This window comes from Vipera ursinii (assembly GCF_947247035.1).
Source record: "Vipera ursinii genome assembly, chromosome: 5".
Lineage (NCBI taxonomy): Eukaryota > Metazoa > Chordata > Lepidosauria > Squamata > Viperidae > Vipera > Vipera ursinii.
In genome coordinates, this window is record NC_139518.1 from 2762740 (window position 1) to 2783193 (window position 20454).

At 45.6% G+C, this 20454-nt stretch overlaps 1 protein-coding gene across 1 annotated transcript in view; it reads left to right on the forward strand.

Moving 5' to 3' along the window:
- Positions 1-20454, forward strand: part of PSMD1 (proteasome 26S subunit, non-ATPase 1) — a gene marked incomplete at its 5' end in the record, with an annotated part of 138199 nt that overhangs the window by 111647 nt on the left and 6098 nt on the right. The window contains 3 exons of the mRNA XM_083364856.1: positions 9693-9795; positions 17688-17857; positions 19544-19636. Coding sequence (XP_083220982.1) covers positions 9693-9795; positions 17688-17857; positions 19544-19636 — 366 coding nt within the window. The remainder of the gene's footprint in view (positions 1-9692; positions 9796-17687; positions 17858-19543; positions 19637-20454) is intronic.

Sequence of the window (20454 nt, forward strand, 5' to 3'; positions counted from 1 at the left end):
CAGGGGGGAAACAGTACTAGTGTTATGTAGTGTTGTTTGGCTCTCTTCCTCCAGCATGGCTCTTACCAAGGAATTTTATTGGTGTTTTAAAAACTAAAACACGTGACGTTGGTCCGATTGAGGTTAGAATTACAACTCCCAGGAGGAGTAAGTCCTCAGTTTACAACCATTCGTGTAGTGACGGTTCAAGGCAACAGCGGCACTGAACAAAATGACTTGCGAAAGGTTTTCACACTTCCAACCTTCCCCCAGGGCCAGGCGATCAAAATTTGGGCAACCGGCATGTATTTATGACAGTTGCGGCATCCCGGGGTGACGGTTTCCCCTTTTGCGACTCTCTGAGAAACAAAAGACATTGGAGAAGCCAGCTTCACTTCACAACCTTGCGTGCCGCTCACTTGACAACTGCAGTGATCCCACTGAAGGGTGGCAAGAGGAAATTTTGGGCTCAGGTGTGGGTGTAAGTCAAGGAGTGCCTGTGTGTCTTTGTCCCCCTCCCACCCCGTGCAAACACACACACACACACCACACACCCTAGCCACGGCTGCCACTTGCTCCTTGATCAGGAGTTGTGAGTCCAGAAGAACGCCCAGATTACGCACCGGATCTCTCTGCGGCAGTATAACCCAATCCAAGAGCCCAGATTGTTGCCTTCAGCGGGTTGCTCCCGTTCTCCTCCTTGCAGGAAACCCCACTTTTATTTCTTTAAGGGGTCTTTGTTGCTCTCTGAGCTTGGTTGTTTTCTGGCATATGTTTCATTACCCAGTTAGGTAACTTCGGAGGAGGGGTGTGTGTGGTTGGGGGTCCTTGCGCTCTCTGAGCTTGGATGGTTTTCTTTCGGACGTTTCATTCCCCAAACTAAGTAACATCGTCGAACATCTGCAAGAAAACAAGGAAGCTCAGAAAGCACCAAGGACCCCACAGTCCTTTCCCTCCCCCTCCTTCTGCTCCTCCTGCTCCTCCTCCTCCATCAAGCACTGATGATGTTAGCTAGTTTGGTAATGAAACGTCTGCAAGGAAACCACCCGGCTCGGAGAGAGCTGAGAAGCACTCATTTCAACCCAAAGGTACAAATAGTCATATTATTATATTATATTATATTATATTATATTATATTATATTATATTATATTATATTATATTATATTATATTATATTATATTATATTATATTATATTATATTATATTATTATATTATATTATATTATATTATATTATATTATATTATATTATATTATATTATATTATATTATATTATATTATATTATTATATTATATTATATTATATTATATTATATTATATTATATTATTATATTATATTATATTATATTATATTATATTATATTATATTATTATATTACTGAGTCCCTTTGGGAGAAGGGCGGTATACAAATCTCAATAAATTAAATTAAATAAATTAATATTATCATATATCATATCATATCATATCATTATATTATATTGTTTATTATATTATAATATTATATTATATTATTATATTAATATAATATTATAATATAATATAATATTTATATTTATTATATTATATTATATTATTCCCCTTCATGGATTACTGCCTTGTCGTGGCGAAGGGGCTTGCGTAATTCAATGAAGCTATGAGCTATGCCGTGCAGGGCCACCCAAGACGGACAGGTCATAGCAGAGAGTTCTGACAAAACGTGATCCACTGGAGAAGGAAATGGCAACCCACTCCAGTATCTTTGCCATGAAAACCCTATGGACAGTACCAAAAGGCAAAACGATATGACGCTGGAAGATGAGCCCCTCAGGTCGGAAGGCGTCCAATATGCTACTGGGGAAGAGCAGAGGGCTAGTACTAGTAGCGCCAGAAAGAATGAAGCGACTGGGCCAAAGCCGAAAGGACGCTCAGCTGTGGATATGTCTGGTGGTGAAAGGAAAGTCCGATGCTGTAAAGATTTTTTCTCCATAGGAACCTGGAATGTAAGATCCATGAATCAAGGCAAGCTGGACGTGGTCAAACAAGAGATGACAAGACTGAACATTGACATCTTAGGTATCAGTGAACTAAAATGGACAGGAATGGGTGAATTTAATTCAGATGACCATCAGGTATACTACTGCGGGCAAGAATCCCTCAGAAGAAATGGAGTAGCCTTCATAGTCAGTAAAAGAGTAGGAAAAGCAATACTGGGATACAATCCTCAAAATGACAGAATGATCTCAGTTCGAATCCAAGGCAAACCATTCAATATCACAGTAGTCCAAGTCTATGCCCCAACCACCGGTGCTGAAGAGGATGAAATTGACCGGTTCTATGAAGCCCTACAGCACCTTATAGAACTAACACCCAAAAATGATGTCCTTATCATCATGGGGAGTCGGAAACGACTAGCACGTATGTGCGGGGGAACCTTTACCTTTACCTTTATCATCATGGGGGATTGGAATGCTAAAGTAGGAAGCCAAAAGATAACCGGAATAACAGGAAAGTTTGGCCTTGGAGTACAAAATGAAGCAGGGCACAGGCTGATAGAATTTTGTCAAGAGAATACGATGGTCATAGCAAACACTCTTTTCCAACAACCCAAGAGACGGCTCTACACATGGACATCACCAGACGGTCAACACAGAAATCAGATTGACTATATGCTCTGCAGCCAAAGATGGAGAAGCTCTATACAGTCAGTAAAAACAAGACCAGGAGCTGACTGTGGCTCAGACCATGAGCTTCTTGTTGCAAAGTTTAGGCTTAAACTGAAGAAAGTAGGGAAAAGCACCAGGCCAGTCAGGTATGAATTAAATCATATCCCCGTTGAATATACAGTAGAGGTGACAAATAGATTTAAGGAATTAGATCTGATAGACAGGGTGCCTGAAGAACTATGGACAGAGGTTCGCGACATTGTACAAGAGGTAGCAACCAAAACCATCCCAAAGAAAAAGAAATGCAAGAAAGCAAAATGGCTGTCTGAGGAAGCTTTGCAAATAGCTGAGGAAAGGAGGGAAGCAAAAGGCAAGGGAGAAAAAGAAAGATACGCCCAATTGAATGCAGAATTCCAGAGAATAGCTAGAAGAGATAAGAATGCCTTCTTAAATGAACAGTGCAAAGAAATAGAAGAAAACAATAGAATAGGGAGGACCAGAGATCTTTTCAAGAAAATTGGAGAGATGAAAGGAACGTTCAATGCAAAAATGGGCATGATAAAGGACCAAAATGGCAGGGACCTAACAGAGGCAGAAGAGATTAAGAAGAGATGGCAAAATTACACAGAAGAACTATACAAGAATGAGCTTAACGTCCCTGATAATCACAATGAGGTGGTCACTGACCTCGAGCCAGACATCCTAGAATGTGAAGTGAAGTGGGCCTTAGAAAAGCTGAGCAACAACAAAGCTAGTGGAGGTGACAGTATTCCAGCTGAGCTATTCAAAATCTTAAAAGACGATGCAGTAAAAGTGCTACACTCAATTTGCCAGCAAATTTGGAAAACTCAACAGTGGCCACAGGATTGGAAAAGATCAGTTTACATTCCAATTCCAAAGAAAGGCAGTGCCAAAGAATGTTCAAACTATCGCACCATTGCACTCATTTCTCATGCTAGTAAAGTTATGCTTAAAATCCTACAAGCTAGACTCCAGCAGTATGTGGATCGAGAACTACCAGAAGTACAGGCAGGATTTCGAAGAGGCAGAGGAACTAGAGATCAAATAGCCAACATACGCTGGATCATGGAGAAATCTAGAGAGTTCCAGAAAAACATCTACTTCTGCTTCATTGACTATGCTAAAGCCTTTGATTGTGTGGATCATAACAAACTGTGGCAAGTTCTTAAAGAGATGGGAGTACCAGAACATCTTATTTGTCTCTTGAGAAACCTATATGCGGGCCAAGAAGCAACAGTGAGAACTGGACACGGAACCGCTGATTGGTTCCAAATTGGGAAAGGAGTCCGGCAAGGCTGTATACTGTCGCCTTGCCTATTTAACTTATATGCAGAGCACATCATGAGAAAGGCAGGGCTAGATGAATCAAAAGTTGGAATTAAGATTGCTGGAAGAAATATCAACAACCTAAGATACGCAGATGATACCACTCTAATGGCAGAAAGTGAAGAGGAACTGAAGAGTCTCTTGTTGCGAGTGAAGAAGGAGAGTGCAAAAGTTGGGTTGAAACTAAACATTAAGAAAACCAAGATCATGGCATCCGGCCCTCTCAATTCCTGGCAAATAGATGGGGAAGAAATGGAGGTAGTGACAGATTTTATTTTCCTGGGCTCCAAGATCACTGCAGATGGGGACTGCAGCCAAGAAATTAAAAGACGCTTGCTCCTGGGGAGGAAAGCCATGGCAAATCTAGACAGCACACTAAAAAGCAGAGACATCACCCTGTCAACAAAAGTGCGTATAGTCAAGGCTATGGTCTTCCCAGTTGCAATGTATGGCAGTGAAAGTTGGACCATAAGAAAGGCTGAGCGCAAAAGAATTGAGGCCTTTGAACTCTGGTGCTGGAGAAGACTCCTGCGAGTCCCTTGGACTGCAAGGCGATCAAACCGGTCAGTCCTAGAGGAAATCAACCCTGACTGCTCTTTAGAAGGCCAGATCCTGAAGCTAAAACTCAAATACTTTGGCCACCTAATGAGGAGGAAGGACTCACTGGAGAAGAGCCTAATGCTGGGAAAGATTGAGGGCAATAGAAGAAGGGGACGACAGAGAATGAGGTGGCTGGATGGAGTCACTGAAGCAGTAGGCGTGAGCTTAAATGGAGCCCAGAAGATGGCAGAGGACAGGAAAGCCTGGAGGAACATTGTCCATAGGGTCGCGATGGGTCGGACACGACTTCGCAACTAACAACAACAATTATATTATTATATTATAATTATATTATATGTTACGTTATGTTATGTTACATTATTTCTTTTATTATTTTATTTTATATTCTTTTATTCTATTTTAGTTTAGTTTATTTTGTTTTATTCTATTTTAGTTTAGTTTATTATTTTATTTTATATTGTTTAAATTTATTTATTATTTTATTATTTTAATTTATTCTTTTATTCTTTTCTTTTAGATTCCTTTATTCTATTCTTTTATTATTTTAATTTAGTTTATTATTTTGTTTTATTCTATTCTATTATTTTAGTTTAGTTTATTATTTTATTTTATATTATTTAAATTTATGTATTTATGATTTTATTTCGTTTATTATTTTTATCTTATTTTATGATTTCATTTTTACATTTCTTTCCTGCCCATCTTCCCTACAAGGTGGCCCAGTGCAGATAGCCTCAGAGTAGCATTTCCTCCTGGGAAAATGTTGTTGTTGTTAGTTGCGAAGTCGTGTCCGACCCTATGGACAATGTTCCTCCAGGCCTTCCTGTCCTCTACCATCTTCTGGAGTCCCTTTAAGCTCACGCCTCCTGCTTCAGTGACTCCATCCAGCCACCTCATTCTCTGTCATCCCCTTCTTCTACTGCCCTCCACCTTTCCCAGCATTAGGCTCTTCTCCAGTGAGTCCTTCCTTCTCATTAGGTGGCCAAAGGATTTGAGTTTCAACTTCAGGATCTGGCCTTCTAAAGAGCAGTCAGGGTTGATCTCCTCTAGGACTGACCGGTTTGATCGCCTTGCAGTCCAAGGGACTCGCAGGAGTCTTCTCCAGCACCAGAGTTCAAAGGCTTCAATTCTTTGGCACTCAGCCTTTCTTATGGTCCAGCTTTCACTGCCATACATTGCAACTGGGAAGACCATAGCCTTGACTATACGCACTTTTGTTGACAGGGTGATGTCTCTGCTTTTTAGTGTGCTGTCTAGATTTGCCATGGCTTTCCTCCCAAGGAGCAAGCGTCTTTTAATTTCTTGGCTACAGTCCCCATCTGCAGTGATCTTGGAGCCCAGGAAAATAAAATCTGTCACTACCTCCATTTCTTCCCCATCTATTTGCCAGGAATTGAGAGGGCCAGATGACATGATCTTGGTTTTCTTAATGTTTAGCTTCAACCCAAGTTTTGCACTCTCCTTCTTCACCCGCAACAAGAGGCTCTTTAGTTCCTCTTCACTTTCTGCCATTAGAGTGGTATCATCTGCATATCTTAGGTTGTTGATGTTTCTTCCGGCAATCTTAATTCCAACTTTTGATTCATCTAGCCCTGCCTTTCTCATGATGTGCTCTGCATATAAGTTAAATAGGCAGGGCGACAGTATACAGCCTTGCCGGACTCCTTTCCCAATTTTGAACCAATCAGCGGTTCCGTGTCCAGTTCTCACTGTTGCTTCTTGGCCCGCATATAGATTTCTCAAGAGACAAATAAGATGGTCTGGTATGCCCATCTCTTTAAGGACTTGCCAGAGTTTGTTATGATCCACACAATCAAAGGCTTTAGCATAGTCAATGAAGCAGAAGTAGATGTTTTTCTGGAACTCTCTAGTTTTCTCCATGATCCAGCGTATGTTAGCAATTTGATCTCTAGTTCCTCTGCCTCTTCGAAATCCTGCCTGTACTTCTGGTAGTTCTCGATCCACATACTGCTGGAGTCTAGCTTGTAGGATTTTAAGCATAACTTTACTAGCATGAGAAATGAGTGCAATGGTGCGATAGTTTGAACATTCTTTGGCACTGCCTTTCTTTGGAATTGGAATGTAAACTGATCTTTTCCAATCCTGTGGCCACTGTTGAGTTTTCCAAATTTGCTGGCAAATTGAGTGTAGCACTTTTACTGCATCGTCTTTTAAGATTTTGAATAGCTCAGCTGGAATACTGTCACCTCCACTAGCTTTGTTGTTGCTCAGCTTTTCTAAGGCCCACTTCACTTCACATTCCAGGATGTCTGGCTCGAGGTCAGTGACCACCTCATTGTGATTATCAGGGACGTTAAGCTCATTGTTGTATAGTTCTTCTGTGTAATTTTGCCACCTCTTCTTAATCTCTTCTGCCTCTGTTAGGTCCCTGCCATTTTGGTCCTTTATCATGCCCATTTTTGCATGAAACGTTCCTTTCATCTCTCCAATTTTCTTGAAAAGATCTCTGGTCCTCCCTATTCTATTGTTTTCTTCTATTTCTTTGCATTGTTCATTTAAGAAGGCATTCTTATCTCTTCTAGCTATTCTTTGGAATTCTGCATTTAATTGGGCGTATCTTTCTTTTTCTCCCTTGCCTTTCGCTTCCCTCCTTTCCTCAGCTATTTGCAAAGCTTCCTTAGACAGCCATTTTGCTTTCTTGCATTTCTTTTTCTTTGGGATGGTTTTGGTTGCTACCTCTTGTACAATGTTGCGAACCTCTGTCCATAGTTCCTCAGGCACTCTGTCTATCAGATCTAATTCCTTAAATCTATTTGTCACCTCTATTGTATATTCAACAGGGATATGATTTAATTCATACCTGACTGGCCTAGCGCTTTTCCCTACTTTCTTTAATTTAAGCTTAAACTTTGCAACAAGAAGCTCATGGTCTGAGCCACAGTCAGCTCCTGGTCTTGTTTTTACTGACTGTATAGAGCTTCTCCATCTTTGGCTGCAGAGCATATAGTCAATCTGATTTCTGTGTTGACCGTCTGGTGATGTCCATGTGTAGAGCCGTCTCTTGGGTTGTTGAAAAAGAGTGTTTGCTATGACCATCGTATTCTCTTGACAAAATTCTATCAGCCTGTGCCCTGCTTCATTTTGTACTCCAAGGCCAAACTTGCCTGTTATTCCAGTTATCTTTTGGCTTCCTACTTTAGCATTCCAATCCCCCATGATGATAAGGACATCATTTTTGGGTGTTAGTTCTATAAGGTGCTGTAGGGCTTCATAGAACCGGTCAATTTCATCCTCTTCAGCACCGGTGGTTGGGGCATATACTTGGACTACTGTGATATTGAATGGTTTGCCTTGGATTCGAACTGAAATCATTCTGTCATTTTGAGGATTGTATCCCAGTATTGCTTTTCCTATTTTTTTATTGACTATGAAGGCTACTCCATTTCTTCTGAGGGATTCTTGCCCGCAGTAGTATACCTGATGGTCATCTGAATTAAATTCACCCATTCCTGTCCATTTTAGTTTGCTGATACCTAAGATGTCGATGTTCAGTCTTGTCATCTCTTGTTTGACCACGTCCAGCTTTCCTTGATTCATGGATCTTACATTCCAGGTTCCTATGGAGAAAAAATCTTTACAGCATCGGACTTTCCTTTCACCACCAGACACATCCACAGCTGAGCGTCCTTTCGGCTTTGGCCCAGTCGCTTCATTCTTTCTGGCGCTACTAGTACTAGCCCTCTGCTCTTCCCCAGTAGCATATTGGACGCCTTCCGACCTGAGGGGCTCATCTTCCAGCGTCATATCGTTTTGCCTTTTGGTACTGTCCATGGGGTTTTCATGGGAAAGATACTGGAGTGGGTTGCCATTTCCTTCTCCAGTGGATCACGTTTTGTCAGAACTCTCTGCTATGACCTGTCCGTCTTGGGTGGCCCTGCATGGCATAGCTCATAGCTTCATTGAATTACGCAAGCCCCTTCGCCACAACAAGGCAGTAATCCATGAAGGGGCCTGGGAAAAAAGATATATATATATATTCCCGTAGGGCTTAAGTCACCCCAGAGAGGCCGGATCATGAGGCCCTGAGTCATTTTTCTCAAGCAAGAGTTTTCTCAGCTTTTCCACTCTCCTTCGGCAAAACAAGGCACGGCTCCCTCGTTGCTCCTTCCATCGTGGACTTGTATGGGAACAGGGCCCTGCTCATGAACGCGGAGCGAGCCTAAGCGGAGCAGGCTTAGGAAGGAATTATCTTAGCAGCTTCCATAATTCAGTTTGATTTATAAAGGGTCTCTGGAGCAACCGAGGGAATTGCAGTCCTGCTGGAGCAGCAGCAGGGTTGCCGTCTCTCTGCAAAAATGCACAACCCGATGGTTGCCAGTCTGTTTGCAAACACGCCATGTTTGCATTTATCCCTTCGCTGCCTCGAGGGATCTTTTCCCAACCTTCAATATTTTGGAAAATTAAAAGAGCCAACAAAAGAAGCAAACGGCGTTTCCTCTTCTTAGGCATGATTTGCCCAATTCGTGGGTTTAAAATGGGGTAGAATCAACACATTTTGGAGGATTTTCTCCCCCCCCCTCTCTCCTGGACCTTTGCAAATTCCTTGTAGCCGGCTGTAAATTGGTTTGGAAAGTGAAGGCGGTCCTCGACTTACGACCATAGCTGAGCTAAGCAAGGCAGTGGTTAAAGTGAGATTTGCCCCATTTTATGACCTTTCTGGTCACAGTTCCTAAGTGAACCCCTGCAGTTACGTTGGTAACGTGGTCGTTAAATGAATCTGGCTTCTCACCCACCCCCCACCCCATTGAGTTTGCTCGTCGGAAGGTCGCCAAAGGGGGTCACGTGACACACACCCCCGGGGCGGGGGGAACACGGCGACCGTCGCAAATAGGAGTCAGTCGCTGAGCGTCTGGGTTTTGATCGCGTGGCCACAAGGATGCTGCTGCGGTCGTAAGTGTGAAAACCGATCGTAAGTCCTTTTTTTCAGCGCTGTTGTAGCTTCAGTCAGCTGCTAAACAAATGGTTGTAAGTCGAGGACTGTAAGCCTAGGGTTTGTTCACTTGTTCTGCTTAGGCAGCCGCTTCATTTATTTATATATTTATTCCTTCATTCAATTTTATCTGTTTCACTTTTAGTTGCTATACGGCACACTTAAAAAAAAACAACCAAAATTATCCCTTTCTCTCTCTCTCTTACAGGTCAGCCAGTTCAGGCAACTTTATTCGAAGGTCATCAACGATAAACACGACGACGTGATGGCTAAATTTGGAGCAATCCTGGCTCAGGGCATATTGGATGCAGGTAATTGGCGTCCCGGCACTGAAGTTGTTGATTCTGATCGCTTGTATTGGGACCTCCTCTTCTCCTCCTCCTCTTCTTCCTCCTCTGCTCCTTGTCCTCGTCTTCCTCTTCTCTTCCTCCTCCTCCTCTTTCTCCTCCTCTTCCTCTTCTTTCCTCTTCCTCGTCTTCCTCTTCTCTTCCTCCTCCTCCTCTTCTCTTTCTCCTCCTCTTCCTCTTCTTTCCTCTTCCTCGTCTTCCTCTTCTCTTCCTCCTCCTCATCTTCTCCTCCTCCTCCTCTCCTCTTCTTCCTCCTCTGCTCCTTGTCCTCCTCTTCCTCTTCTTTCCTCTTCCTCTTCTTCCTCTTCTCCTTCTCTAACCCCCCATTGTTAGAGATGGAATAGTCTGGTTAACCCGAGATGCCGGTACGCACAGCCACTCAGTCTTGGCAGGATTGAGACGAAGCCTGTTTCTCCCCATCCAGACCCGGACCGCTTCCAGGCAACGGGACATCACGGTGAGGGCATCGCTGGGTTGGTTCGGGGTGGAGAAAAAAGGTTGGGTATCATCAGCGTACTTTTTGCTGACAAAGAGTTCAATGGGAGGCTAGGATATGGATCCCATCTTCCTTCCGAACCTTCGTAGATCTCCAGACTTTGAACCTGCTCGTTGCCAGGCCTGCCAGGGCTACTCTGAATTCTTCCCTTTGCTTTCTTGCTGCAATCCCTTGCCACTTTATAAATCTGAAATAAATTCAAGGGATGGCTAGCTTCCACTTCAGGCCACAGCAAGGAAAGGAAACCACATTATATTGTGGCGAGTGAGTCACGCTTGCCGTTTAGCCGGTCCATGAATAACAAAGATCGATGAGCCCTGAAAAACGTGGCTCTTGCATACAGGACCGTCCGTAGGGGCAGGGAATGACCTCATCCAGGCTGTGACGTCGTGATGGAAATTACGTCATTTGTGACATATTGGCACAAAAGGATGCCGTGGTGCAGTTGACATACCACTGTGGCTCTTCTTAGAGAGTTGTGCTGGCATGCTTCTGGTTGAGGTGCTGCTAGCCTAGAAACCAGGAAACTGAGTTCTAGTCCCAGCCTAGGAACAAAAGCCCGCTGGGTGACCTTGGGCCAATCACCAGAGACAGGGAGTTCTAGTCCTGCCCCAAAGAGAAGATGGTCCATGGGGCAGGGCAAGGAGTGCTGTGTTTTGACTCCAAACATCAAAGCTGGGTGACCTTGGGCCAGCCACTTTCTTTCAGCCCTAGGAAGTAGGCAATGGCAACCCACTTCCAAACCCTTGAAAGGTTTCGTGATTAAGGCAGCAGGCTAGAAAGCAAAAGACTTGAGTTCCAATTCTGCCTTAGCCATGAAAGCCAGCTGGTTAATTTTAGCCCAGTCACCAGGAGACAGTGAGTTCTAGTCCTGCCTTCCACATGAAAGCCGGCTGGGTGACCTTGGGCCAATCAGCAGGAGACTCTGAATTCTAGTCCCACCTTAGCCATGAAAGCCAGCTGAGTGACTCTGGGCTAATCACAAGGCGACTGTGAGTTCTAGTCCCGCCTTAGCCATGAAAGCCAGCTGAGTGACTCTGAGCCAATCACAAGGAGGCTGGGAGTTCTAGTCCTGCTTCAGGCATGAAAACAGTCTGGGTGACTTTGGGCCAATCCCCAGGCGGTGGGGAGTTCTAGTATTGCCTTAGGCATGAAGGCCAGCTAGGTGTCTTTGGGCCAATTGCCGGGAGACTGGGAGTTGTAGTCCTGCTTTAGGCACGAAACCCATCAGATGAGACTAGAATTCACCATCTCCTGAATGAATGGATCTTTTTTCAAAGAATGTTCTGGGACTTTTTTTGCCTCGGCCTAAGCTCATAACGCACTTAAATATATAATTTTTTGGAAGCATCCTGTTTTTTACTAGAATGCACACACAGCAAAAACTATTTACAGGTCTCTCCTGAGGCGGAAAGGTGGCTCTAACTCTGAACGGTGGAAGCGGGCCATTTTGGAAACTTGTGTTTGCTGGCATCGTTAAAGATGGAGCGAGCCACAAATATTTCCCGTCACGGTTTCAACGAGTTATAGGAAGGGCCACTAGAAAACCTTGAACCAACCGCCAAGAGCGGGTTGATATTTTGGGAGTCTGGTTGAAGTCTGTTGGCAGGGGCAGCGCTGACTGTTGTAAGTCATTTTTCAACACTTTTTTTTTTATAAACAGCCAGAGGTATCTCACTAAGGAGGCCAACAACTTGGCTACCGGCAGTTAGCTGTAGAACATTTTTCCTGGAAATTAAGCTCAGGAATTTACTCTCCTAAATCATGGCAGAGCAGGTCCCACCAGCCAAAGCAAGAGGGCTGGGAGCGAGTGCAGATAGTCCTTGAGTTACATCCATTTGTTTAGGGACTCTGGGGGGAAATGAGGAGGAGGAGGAGGAGGAGAGGAGGAGGAAAGGAGGAAGGGGAAGAAGAGAGGAGGAGAGGAAGAGGAAGGAGAGGAGGAGGAGGAGGAGAGGAAGAGGAAGAAGAGAGGAGGAAGAGATCAAGGAGCAGAGAAGTAGGAAGAGGAGGAGAAGGAGAAGACGAGAGGAAAAAGAGGAGAAGAGGAAGAGAGGAAGAGATCAAGGAGCAGGAAGAGGAGGAAAAGGAGAAGAAGAGAAGAAGTAGAGGAGTAGGAAGAGGAGAGGAGGAAAAGGAGAAGAGGAAGAGAGGAGAAGGAAGAGGAGATCAAGGAGCAGGAAGAGGAGAGGAGGAAAAGGAGCAGAGGAAGAGGAAGAGGAGGACGAGGAGAGGAGGAAAAGAGAAGAGGAGGAAGAGGATCAAGGAGTAGAAAGAGGAGGAAAAGGGGGAAGAGGAAGGAAAGGAGATCAAGGTGCAGAGGAGTAGGAAGAGGAGAGGAGGAAAAGGAGCAGAGAAGGGAGGAGGAGGAGGAGGAGACGAGAGGAGGAAAAGGAGGAGGAAGAGGAAGAAAAGATGAGGAAGAGGAAATCCAAGGAGCAGGAGTAGGGAGGAAAAGGGAAAAGAGGAAGGAGGAAGGAGATCAAGGAACAGAGCAGGAGGAAGAGGAAGAAGAGAGGAGGAGGAGAAGGAGCAGAGAGAGGAAGAAGAGGGGAGAAGAGGAGGAGGAGAATGAGGGAGAGAAGAGGAGGGCTCAAGGAAAGCCTGCCGTGGAAACAACATTCCCAGACTTCCATAAATTATCAAGAACCTGGCCGTTGTTAGCATGGCCCTGTCCGGAAACACTTTGACTTTTGTGCCCACCCTACTCTCTTCTGAGTGTTGCGTGAGACCTTCCTGGGTTTTTCCTGTGGTGCCATCTTAGGTCTTGTTTCTGAAAAGCTGAGGAAACCAACAGGAAAAAACAACAACAACAACCCCCAATGTAATTTGCTTTATTAAATTTGATCATGTGGATTCAATTACCGTCACGCTAATGAAATGCAGCTAATGTGATGGTTTCCTGTACGTTGCCCCCATCCCCCCCACCCCCACTTTAAAACTTTAAACTTTTCAAGCGATGCTGCCGGGGTCACTCCCAAAGATTCACTGTGCACACCCTTGCTAAGAGACGAGCAAGAACTTTTATTTTTCCTCACCGAGTATTCCTTACATACAAATAACGGGATACAATAATGATTTTCTAAACCAGGGGTAGGCAACCTTGGCTCTTTTATGACTGGTGGACTTCAACTCCCAGAATTCCTGAGACAGCCTGAGGGAAACTTTGGCCCCTTCATGACTGGTGGACTTCAACTCCCAGAGTTCCTGAGCCAGCCACGCTGAGGAGAAATGGAAGGGTTTCCAAGCTGAGCCATGCTGGCTGAGGGATTCTGGGAGTTGAAGTCCACGAGTCATGAAGGGGCCAGAGTTCCCCCATGCTGTCTCAGGAATTCTGGGAGTTGATGTAGGCAAGTCATGAAGGGGCCATAGTTTCCCCCATGCTGGCTCAGGAATTCTGGGAGTTGAAGTCCACAAGTCATAAAAGAGCCAAGGTTGCCTTCCCCTGTTCTAGACTCTTGCTCAGCCTGAACTGTGCTTCTCTGGGACTCGCGTTTTCCCTTATAAATTCATAGAATCCTAGCCTGGAAGGGACCTTGGAGGTTTTCTAGTCCAACCCCCTGCCCAGGCCAGAGGTCCTTATTCAATCCCGGACAAATAGTTGTCCATTTTTTTTCTTGAAGATCTCCATTAATGGAGAACCCCAATTTCAGGAGACGGGGCTGTTCCATTCATTAACTGTTCTCACTGTCAGGAAACTCCTCCTTAGTTCCAAGTTGGGTCTTCCTCTGAGTAGCTTCCACCCATTGCTTCATGTCCTGCCCTCTGATACTATGGCCAGTCTAGAGAAAAGAAGGACTAGCGGGGAAATGATAGTGGCATTCCAGCATTTGAGGGGCTGCCCCAAAGAAGAGGGGGGTCAACCTAATCTCCGAAGCACCAGAGGGCAGGACAAGAAAGAACACGTGGAAACTCATCAAGGAGAGAAGCAACCTGGAATTAAGGAGAAACTTCCGAACAGGGAGAACGATTAACCAGTGGAACTCCTTGCCTCCAGAAGTTATGGGTGCTCCATCACTGGAGCTTTTTAAGAAGAGACTAGACCAGGGGTCGGCAACCTCGGCTCTTTTATGACTCGTGGACTTCAACTCCCAGAATTCCTGAGCCAGCTATGCTGGCTCAGGAATTCTGGGAGTTGAAGTCCACGAGTCATAAAAGAGCCGAGGTTGCCGACCCCTGGACTAGACAGTCACTTGTCTCAAATGGCACAGGGCAAGGGTCTTCAAACATGGCCTTTTTATGACTTGTGGGCCTCAACTCCCAGAATTCCTCAGCCAGGAATTCTGGGAGTTGAAGTTCGCAAGTCATGAAGGGGCCATAGTTTCCCCCATGCTGGCTCAGGAATTCTGGGAGTTGAAGTCCACAAGTCATAAAGGGGCCCAGTTTGAAGACCCCTGGTATAGGGTCTCCTGCTTAAGCAGGGGGTTGGACTGGAGGGCCTCCGAGGTCCCTTCCAGCCCTCTTTTATGACTCGTGGACTTCAACTCCCAGAATTCCTGAGCCAGCCACGCTGAGGGGAAAGGGAGAGGTTTCCAAGCTGAGCCAAGCTGGCTGAGGAATTCTGGGAGTTGAAGTCCACGAGTCATAAAAGAGCCAAGGTGGCCTACCCCTGCCTTAGCCGTTCATCCTACCGTGTAGCCTCAGTTGCCATTGGCTTCATTTCAAGCCTCTGTCCCAAACCACCCCCAGATCCACTGTCCTCCTTCCGCACAATCTCTACCAAGGGGTTGAAAAACCAGATTTTAACCCCTTCCTTCTCTCTCACCCTCCACGGGCCAGCAGCTTTCTGTTCAGCTTCAAGTGGATGTGGAGGGGGGGTGGAAGAGGAAGCCTGCCTTGCGTCAGCTTGACAAGTTCCTGCCATCTCTGCTTTCCAGAGATGAAATTATCATCATGGGGTGTGGGGAGTTTGTTATCTGGGCAGGATTAATGCCGCTGCCCTGATGTATCTATAACGGTTAACCCACCAGTTGAAGGAAGCAGAGATCCAAAGCCTTCTCCTTTTGGGGGGGGGTATGAACATTCTTCCCCACCACCCCGCCCCGCTAGAAAGGATTTTGTCAAGAATGCGGTAAGAGCAGAAGTGTTGTTGTTGTTTTTTTACTTCCAAGGAAATGAATCAAGGTGATGAAAAGTCAGAGGGAGAGGGGTCTTGTGCAACGGGCAGGAAACACAAGGAATGTAGACACGGATGAGTGTTCTAGATCCCCCCCATGTCTACATGGTAAATTGAAACACATGTTTTCAATTAAGACAATTATTGCAAGGGGGTGAAGAGGAACTGCTAAAACACTCATTGCTAGGGAGAGGGCCCCCCCCCCAAAGAATCAGAGCTAACGTGGAAACGGGAAGTTGGACCAAAAAGTTGCTGCGTCTGTTCCAGGAGGGCAGCTGTTCCCCAGAATCCTTTCTAGGGCTGCCTCGGTTTTCCAACAGGTAGGGAAGGCTGGGACACAACGTTAGTGATATGTTATCTAGACCAAGGGGTAGGCAACCTCGGCTCTTTTATGACCCGTGGACTTCAACTCCCAGAATTCCTGAGCCAGCCTGGCTCAGCTTGGAAACCCCTCCCTTTCCCCTCAGTGTGGCTGGCTCAGGAATTCTGGGAGTTGAAGTCCACGAGTCATAAAAGAGCCGAGGTTGCCTACCCCTGATCTAGACACATCTGGAGTTGATTTGACTAACAGAATAACAGATTTGGAAGGGACCTTGGAGGTCTTCTAGTCCAACTCTAAGCAGGAGATCCTATCCCATTTCAGACAAATGACTGTCCAGTCTCTTTTTGAAAACCTCCAGTGGTGGAGCACCCATAGCTTCTGGAGGCAAGTCCCTGTAGATCAGCAGTTCCTAGTCTTGGCCATCTTAGTCCTTTTGAGCTTGAGGGACCCTCTGCTAGACCCGTCCTCACATCCACCCCAAAGCCTCCGGGTGGTGTCCATCAACATATGCAAGATGGTGGGCACCCATACCTTAAAGAGGTGAAGATGTGTGGACTTCAATTCCCAGGATTGCCCAACTAGCAGGTTCTGTTGTCTGGTTGACTCCATCCATCCCCATCTCGGCAGAGAAGGATGTTAAGCCCCCGTCGCAAGGAGAAGGAGGTTAGATGATAGAATTTGGGGACCTGGATATGTGTAGCTCCTTCGTTCAGTCTGGGCCTGTTTAATGCCTTTCATCCTCTTTGTAACTGTCTCTTGAGTCATTTGCCTCCCATTTAGGAGACACAGAAGGGATGTCTGTGCCACTTGTATATCAATAGACTCAATTTCATTGAGGGCCGCATCAGCATTGTGGTTGCCCTCAGGGGGCCGTGTGGGTGTGGCCTGGGTGGGCGTGGCCTACTGCGTGGGTGTGGCTAGAGTGCGTATGGCCTACTGGGTGGGCGTGGCCAGCTCTACATCGTTCGCATCAAGGGTGCCTATGGGGGCCTGGGCAGGAGTGGGACAGATCTGAGGGTCTCTGGCAGAAGGAGGGTCTCTGGGCCAGGGCCAAGGCAGCGGGGACCGTTCCCTCACTGTTTCCAGGATGGCTTCGCGGGCCGCATGAAACCACTTTGCAGGCCGGATTCGGCCCCCGGGCCTTGTGTTTGACATGTCTGCAATAGAGAGTAAACCCCGAATCCCTTCTAGCACCGATGACATTACCTAGTTGGGTCATGAAATGTCTGCAAGAAAACAAGCTCAGAGAACATCAAGTACCCCACAGTCATCGTTGTCCTCCTCCTTCTCCTCCTCCTTCTTCCCCTCTCCCTTCTAACCCTGATGATGTTACTTACTTGGGTGACGAAATGTTTGCAAGAAAACCACCAAGCTCAGAGAGCACCAAGGACCCCACAGTCGTCCTCCTCCTCCTCCCTCCTAGCACTGATTATGTTCCCTAGTCAGGTCATGAAACGTCTGCAAGAAATCAGGCAAGCTCAGAGAGCACCAAGGACCACACATTTGTCGTCCTTTGCCTTCCTCCTCCTCCTCCTCCCACTGATGATGTTACCTTGTTGGGTCATGAAACCTCTGCAAGAAAACAGCCAAGCTCAGAGCACCAAGGACCCCACAGTCCTCCTCCTCCTCCTCCTCCTCCTCCTCCTCCTCCTTCTAGCACTGATGATGTTACCTTGTTGGGTCATGAAACCTCTGCAAGAAAACAACCAAGCTCGGAGAGCACCAAGGACCCCACAGAGTGTCTCTCTCCACATTAATCCGAAAGCATCCATTCCCATGGTCAAAGAATTCTCTTAAACCCCCCCCCCAAAAAAAGTCTTTGCTCTTGTGATCCTTGCAGCCCACTTAACTCGAAGTCTCTCTCTCTCCCTCCCTCCCTCCCCCCCCCTTCTCTCTCTTCTTTCTCTGCGAATCCTCTCCAGGTGGCCACAACGTCACAATTTCTCTGCAGTCAAGGACCGGCCACACCCACATGCCGTCGGTGGTCGGGGTCCTGGTCTTCACCCAGTTCTGGTTTTGGTTTCCTCTGTCCCACTTCTTGTCCCTGGCGTTCACTCCGACCTGCGTGATCGGCCTCAACAAGGACCTCAAGGTAGGTGCTGTGGGAATCAAAAGGATGCTACGGAGGCGGAGGTGTTTTGTGGGGTTGTTTGTTTTTTTTTTAACCTGCCCATCTGGCCCAGGGAAAAGGCTGCGGTGCTTCTGGCGATAGGAAATAGTTCAGGGAACAATCCCAAAGCTGCTTTTTTCAAGGGGCAACTGGACTTTCTGATTTTAACAACAACAACATCATCATCATCATCATCGACAAGCACCTGCAACATAACACCCCGGACTTAATAACTGTCGATAAGAAAGACAAAAAAGTCTGGATCGTGGACGTGGCAGTGCCTGGAGACAGCAGAAGAGATGAGAAAGAACCGGAGAAGATCACAAAATACAAAGATCCACAAACAGAAATAGAAAGACTGTGGCAAAGGCAAGCAAGGGTAGTACCAATAGTAAGAGGCGCCTCGGGTGCAACCCCAGAACAACTGGAGCACCGCTTGGACACCGTCATCGGCATTGACAAATTCGCCATCAGTCAATTGCAAAAGGCAGCCTTACTAGGAACTGCTTCCATCCTGCGACAAGATCTGTGATACCGTCCAACATCTACTTCTTCCTATCCCAGGTGCTTGGGAAGGACTCGACAGTTAGACAAAAATGCCAAGTCCAGTCTGAACATCTGGCTGACTATGCGATGATCAATAAATAATAATAATAATAATAATAATAATAATAATAATAATAATAATAATAATAATAATAATAATATAATAATAATAATAATAATAATAATAATAAAGTTGGAAGGGACCTTGGAGGTCATCTAGTCCAACCCCCTGCTCAGGCAGGAAACCCTATGCCATTTCAGTAGGTTTAGGTAGCCCTCGACACAACTTAGCCCATAATTTCTGTGGCTAAGCGAGACAGATATTGAATAAATTTTGCCCTATTTCACAACCTTTCTCGCCACCGTTGCTAAGTCAATCGTTGTCCGTTGTTAAATTAATAACACAGTTGTCGAGTGGATCCCAAAGTCTCAACCTCTTTTTTTGCAAGACTTTCACAAAAGTCTTGGCAAGTTCAAGACACGCTCGGAGTTGCAGCAAAATCCCAGCCTTGTCTTCCTCAGAAAATATCCTTTATTTTATTGAGGCGTAACCCCCTGTGCCCAGAAAGGAAGCCTTCATCAGACAAGCCCTCGGCTGTGCCAGATTTGGAGCGGCGAGCTTCTGCCCAGCGTGCTGACCTTTGGATTGTAAAGATCAAAGCAAAATAAAGCCCATTTTTTCCGCACGGCTCTGCAGATACCTGCTTATCCGAACAAAGTCTGATGCCAACTTAAAAGCTGCTCTGCAGCAATCCAGGGACCCCAGGTTTGTCTGCAGTGCTTGTTAAGTTTGCAATCCTTGGGTACATTAAGAAGAAGTTAAAATCTCTTTCATCCCAGCATCTTTTCATCAGCTAGAGCATGGGTGGGCAACTGTGGCATCTTTACGACCGGTGGATTTCAATTCCCAGAATTCCTGAGACAGGGAAGCATCACTCTGCAAATCCCCCCCCCCCTCTGCATTCTACTGTTTTTGCTCTCTGGAGTTTGTCTTCAGCCTCTGGTGTTGTTTTTTCTTTCCTTTTTTTCTTTTTTTCCTTCTTTCCTTCCTCCTTCCCATCTCACCCCTCCCTCCCGCGCTTCCTCCCTCCCATCCTTCTTTCTTTCCTTCCTTTTTTTCAGATGCCAAAAGTGCAGTACCGGTCCAACGTCAAGCCCTCCACGTTTGCCTACCCAGCACCTTTGGAAGTGCCAAAAGAGAAGGAGAAAGAAAAGGTTTGTTGCATGCTCCACCCAGGGCTGCTTCTGGGCACAGGGATCCCTGTCTATAGAGCCACACTGACCAGCGATAATCACGCCAGTTAGAGAGAGATTTTTTTTACATTTATATGCTGCCCATCTCCTAGAGACAGACAGACAGTCAGGCATAAAGGCAGATAGAGAGAGAGAGAGAGGGATGGATAGAGAGAGAGAGAGAGACAGATTAGAGAGATAGAGAGATGGATGGATGGACGGACAGACAGAGAGAGATATAGAGAGACATAGAGATAGACAGATAGACATAGAGGTAGAGAGAGAGATGAGAGAGATACGGATGGATAGATAGATATAGAGAGACAGACTGGATGGATGGATGGATGGACAGATGGACGGATGGACGGACAGACACAGATATAGAGAGACAGAGACAAACAGACAGAGATAGAGAGACATAGAGATAGACAGATAGACATAGAGGCAGATAGATAGAGACAGACAGATAGTGGATGGATAGATAGAGACAGTGGATGGAAGGATGGATAGATAGATAGATAGATAGATAGATAGATAGATAGATAGATAGATAGATAGATAGATAGATAGATAGATGAGAGAGAGATAAGGATGGATAGATATAGTGAAACAGATATAGAGAGACAGACTAAGATAGATAGATAGATAGATAGATAGATAGATAGATAGATAGATAGATAGATAGATAGATAGATAGATAGATAGATGGATGAGAGAGATAAGGATGGATAGATATAGTGAAACAGATAGATAGACAGACTAGATAGATAGATAGATAGATAGATGATAGATAGATAGAT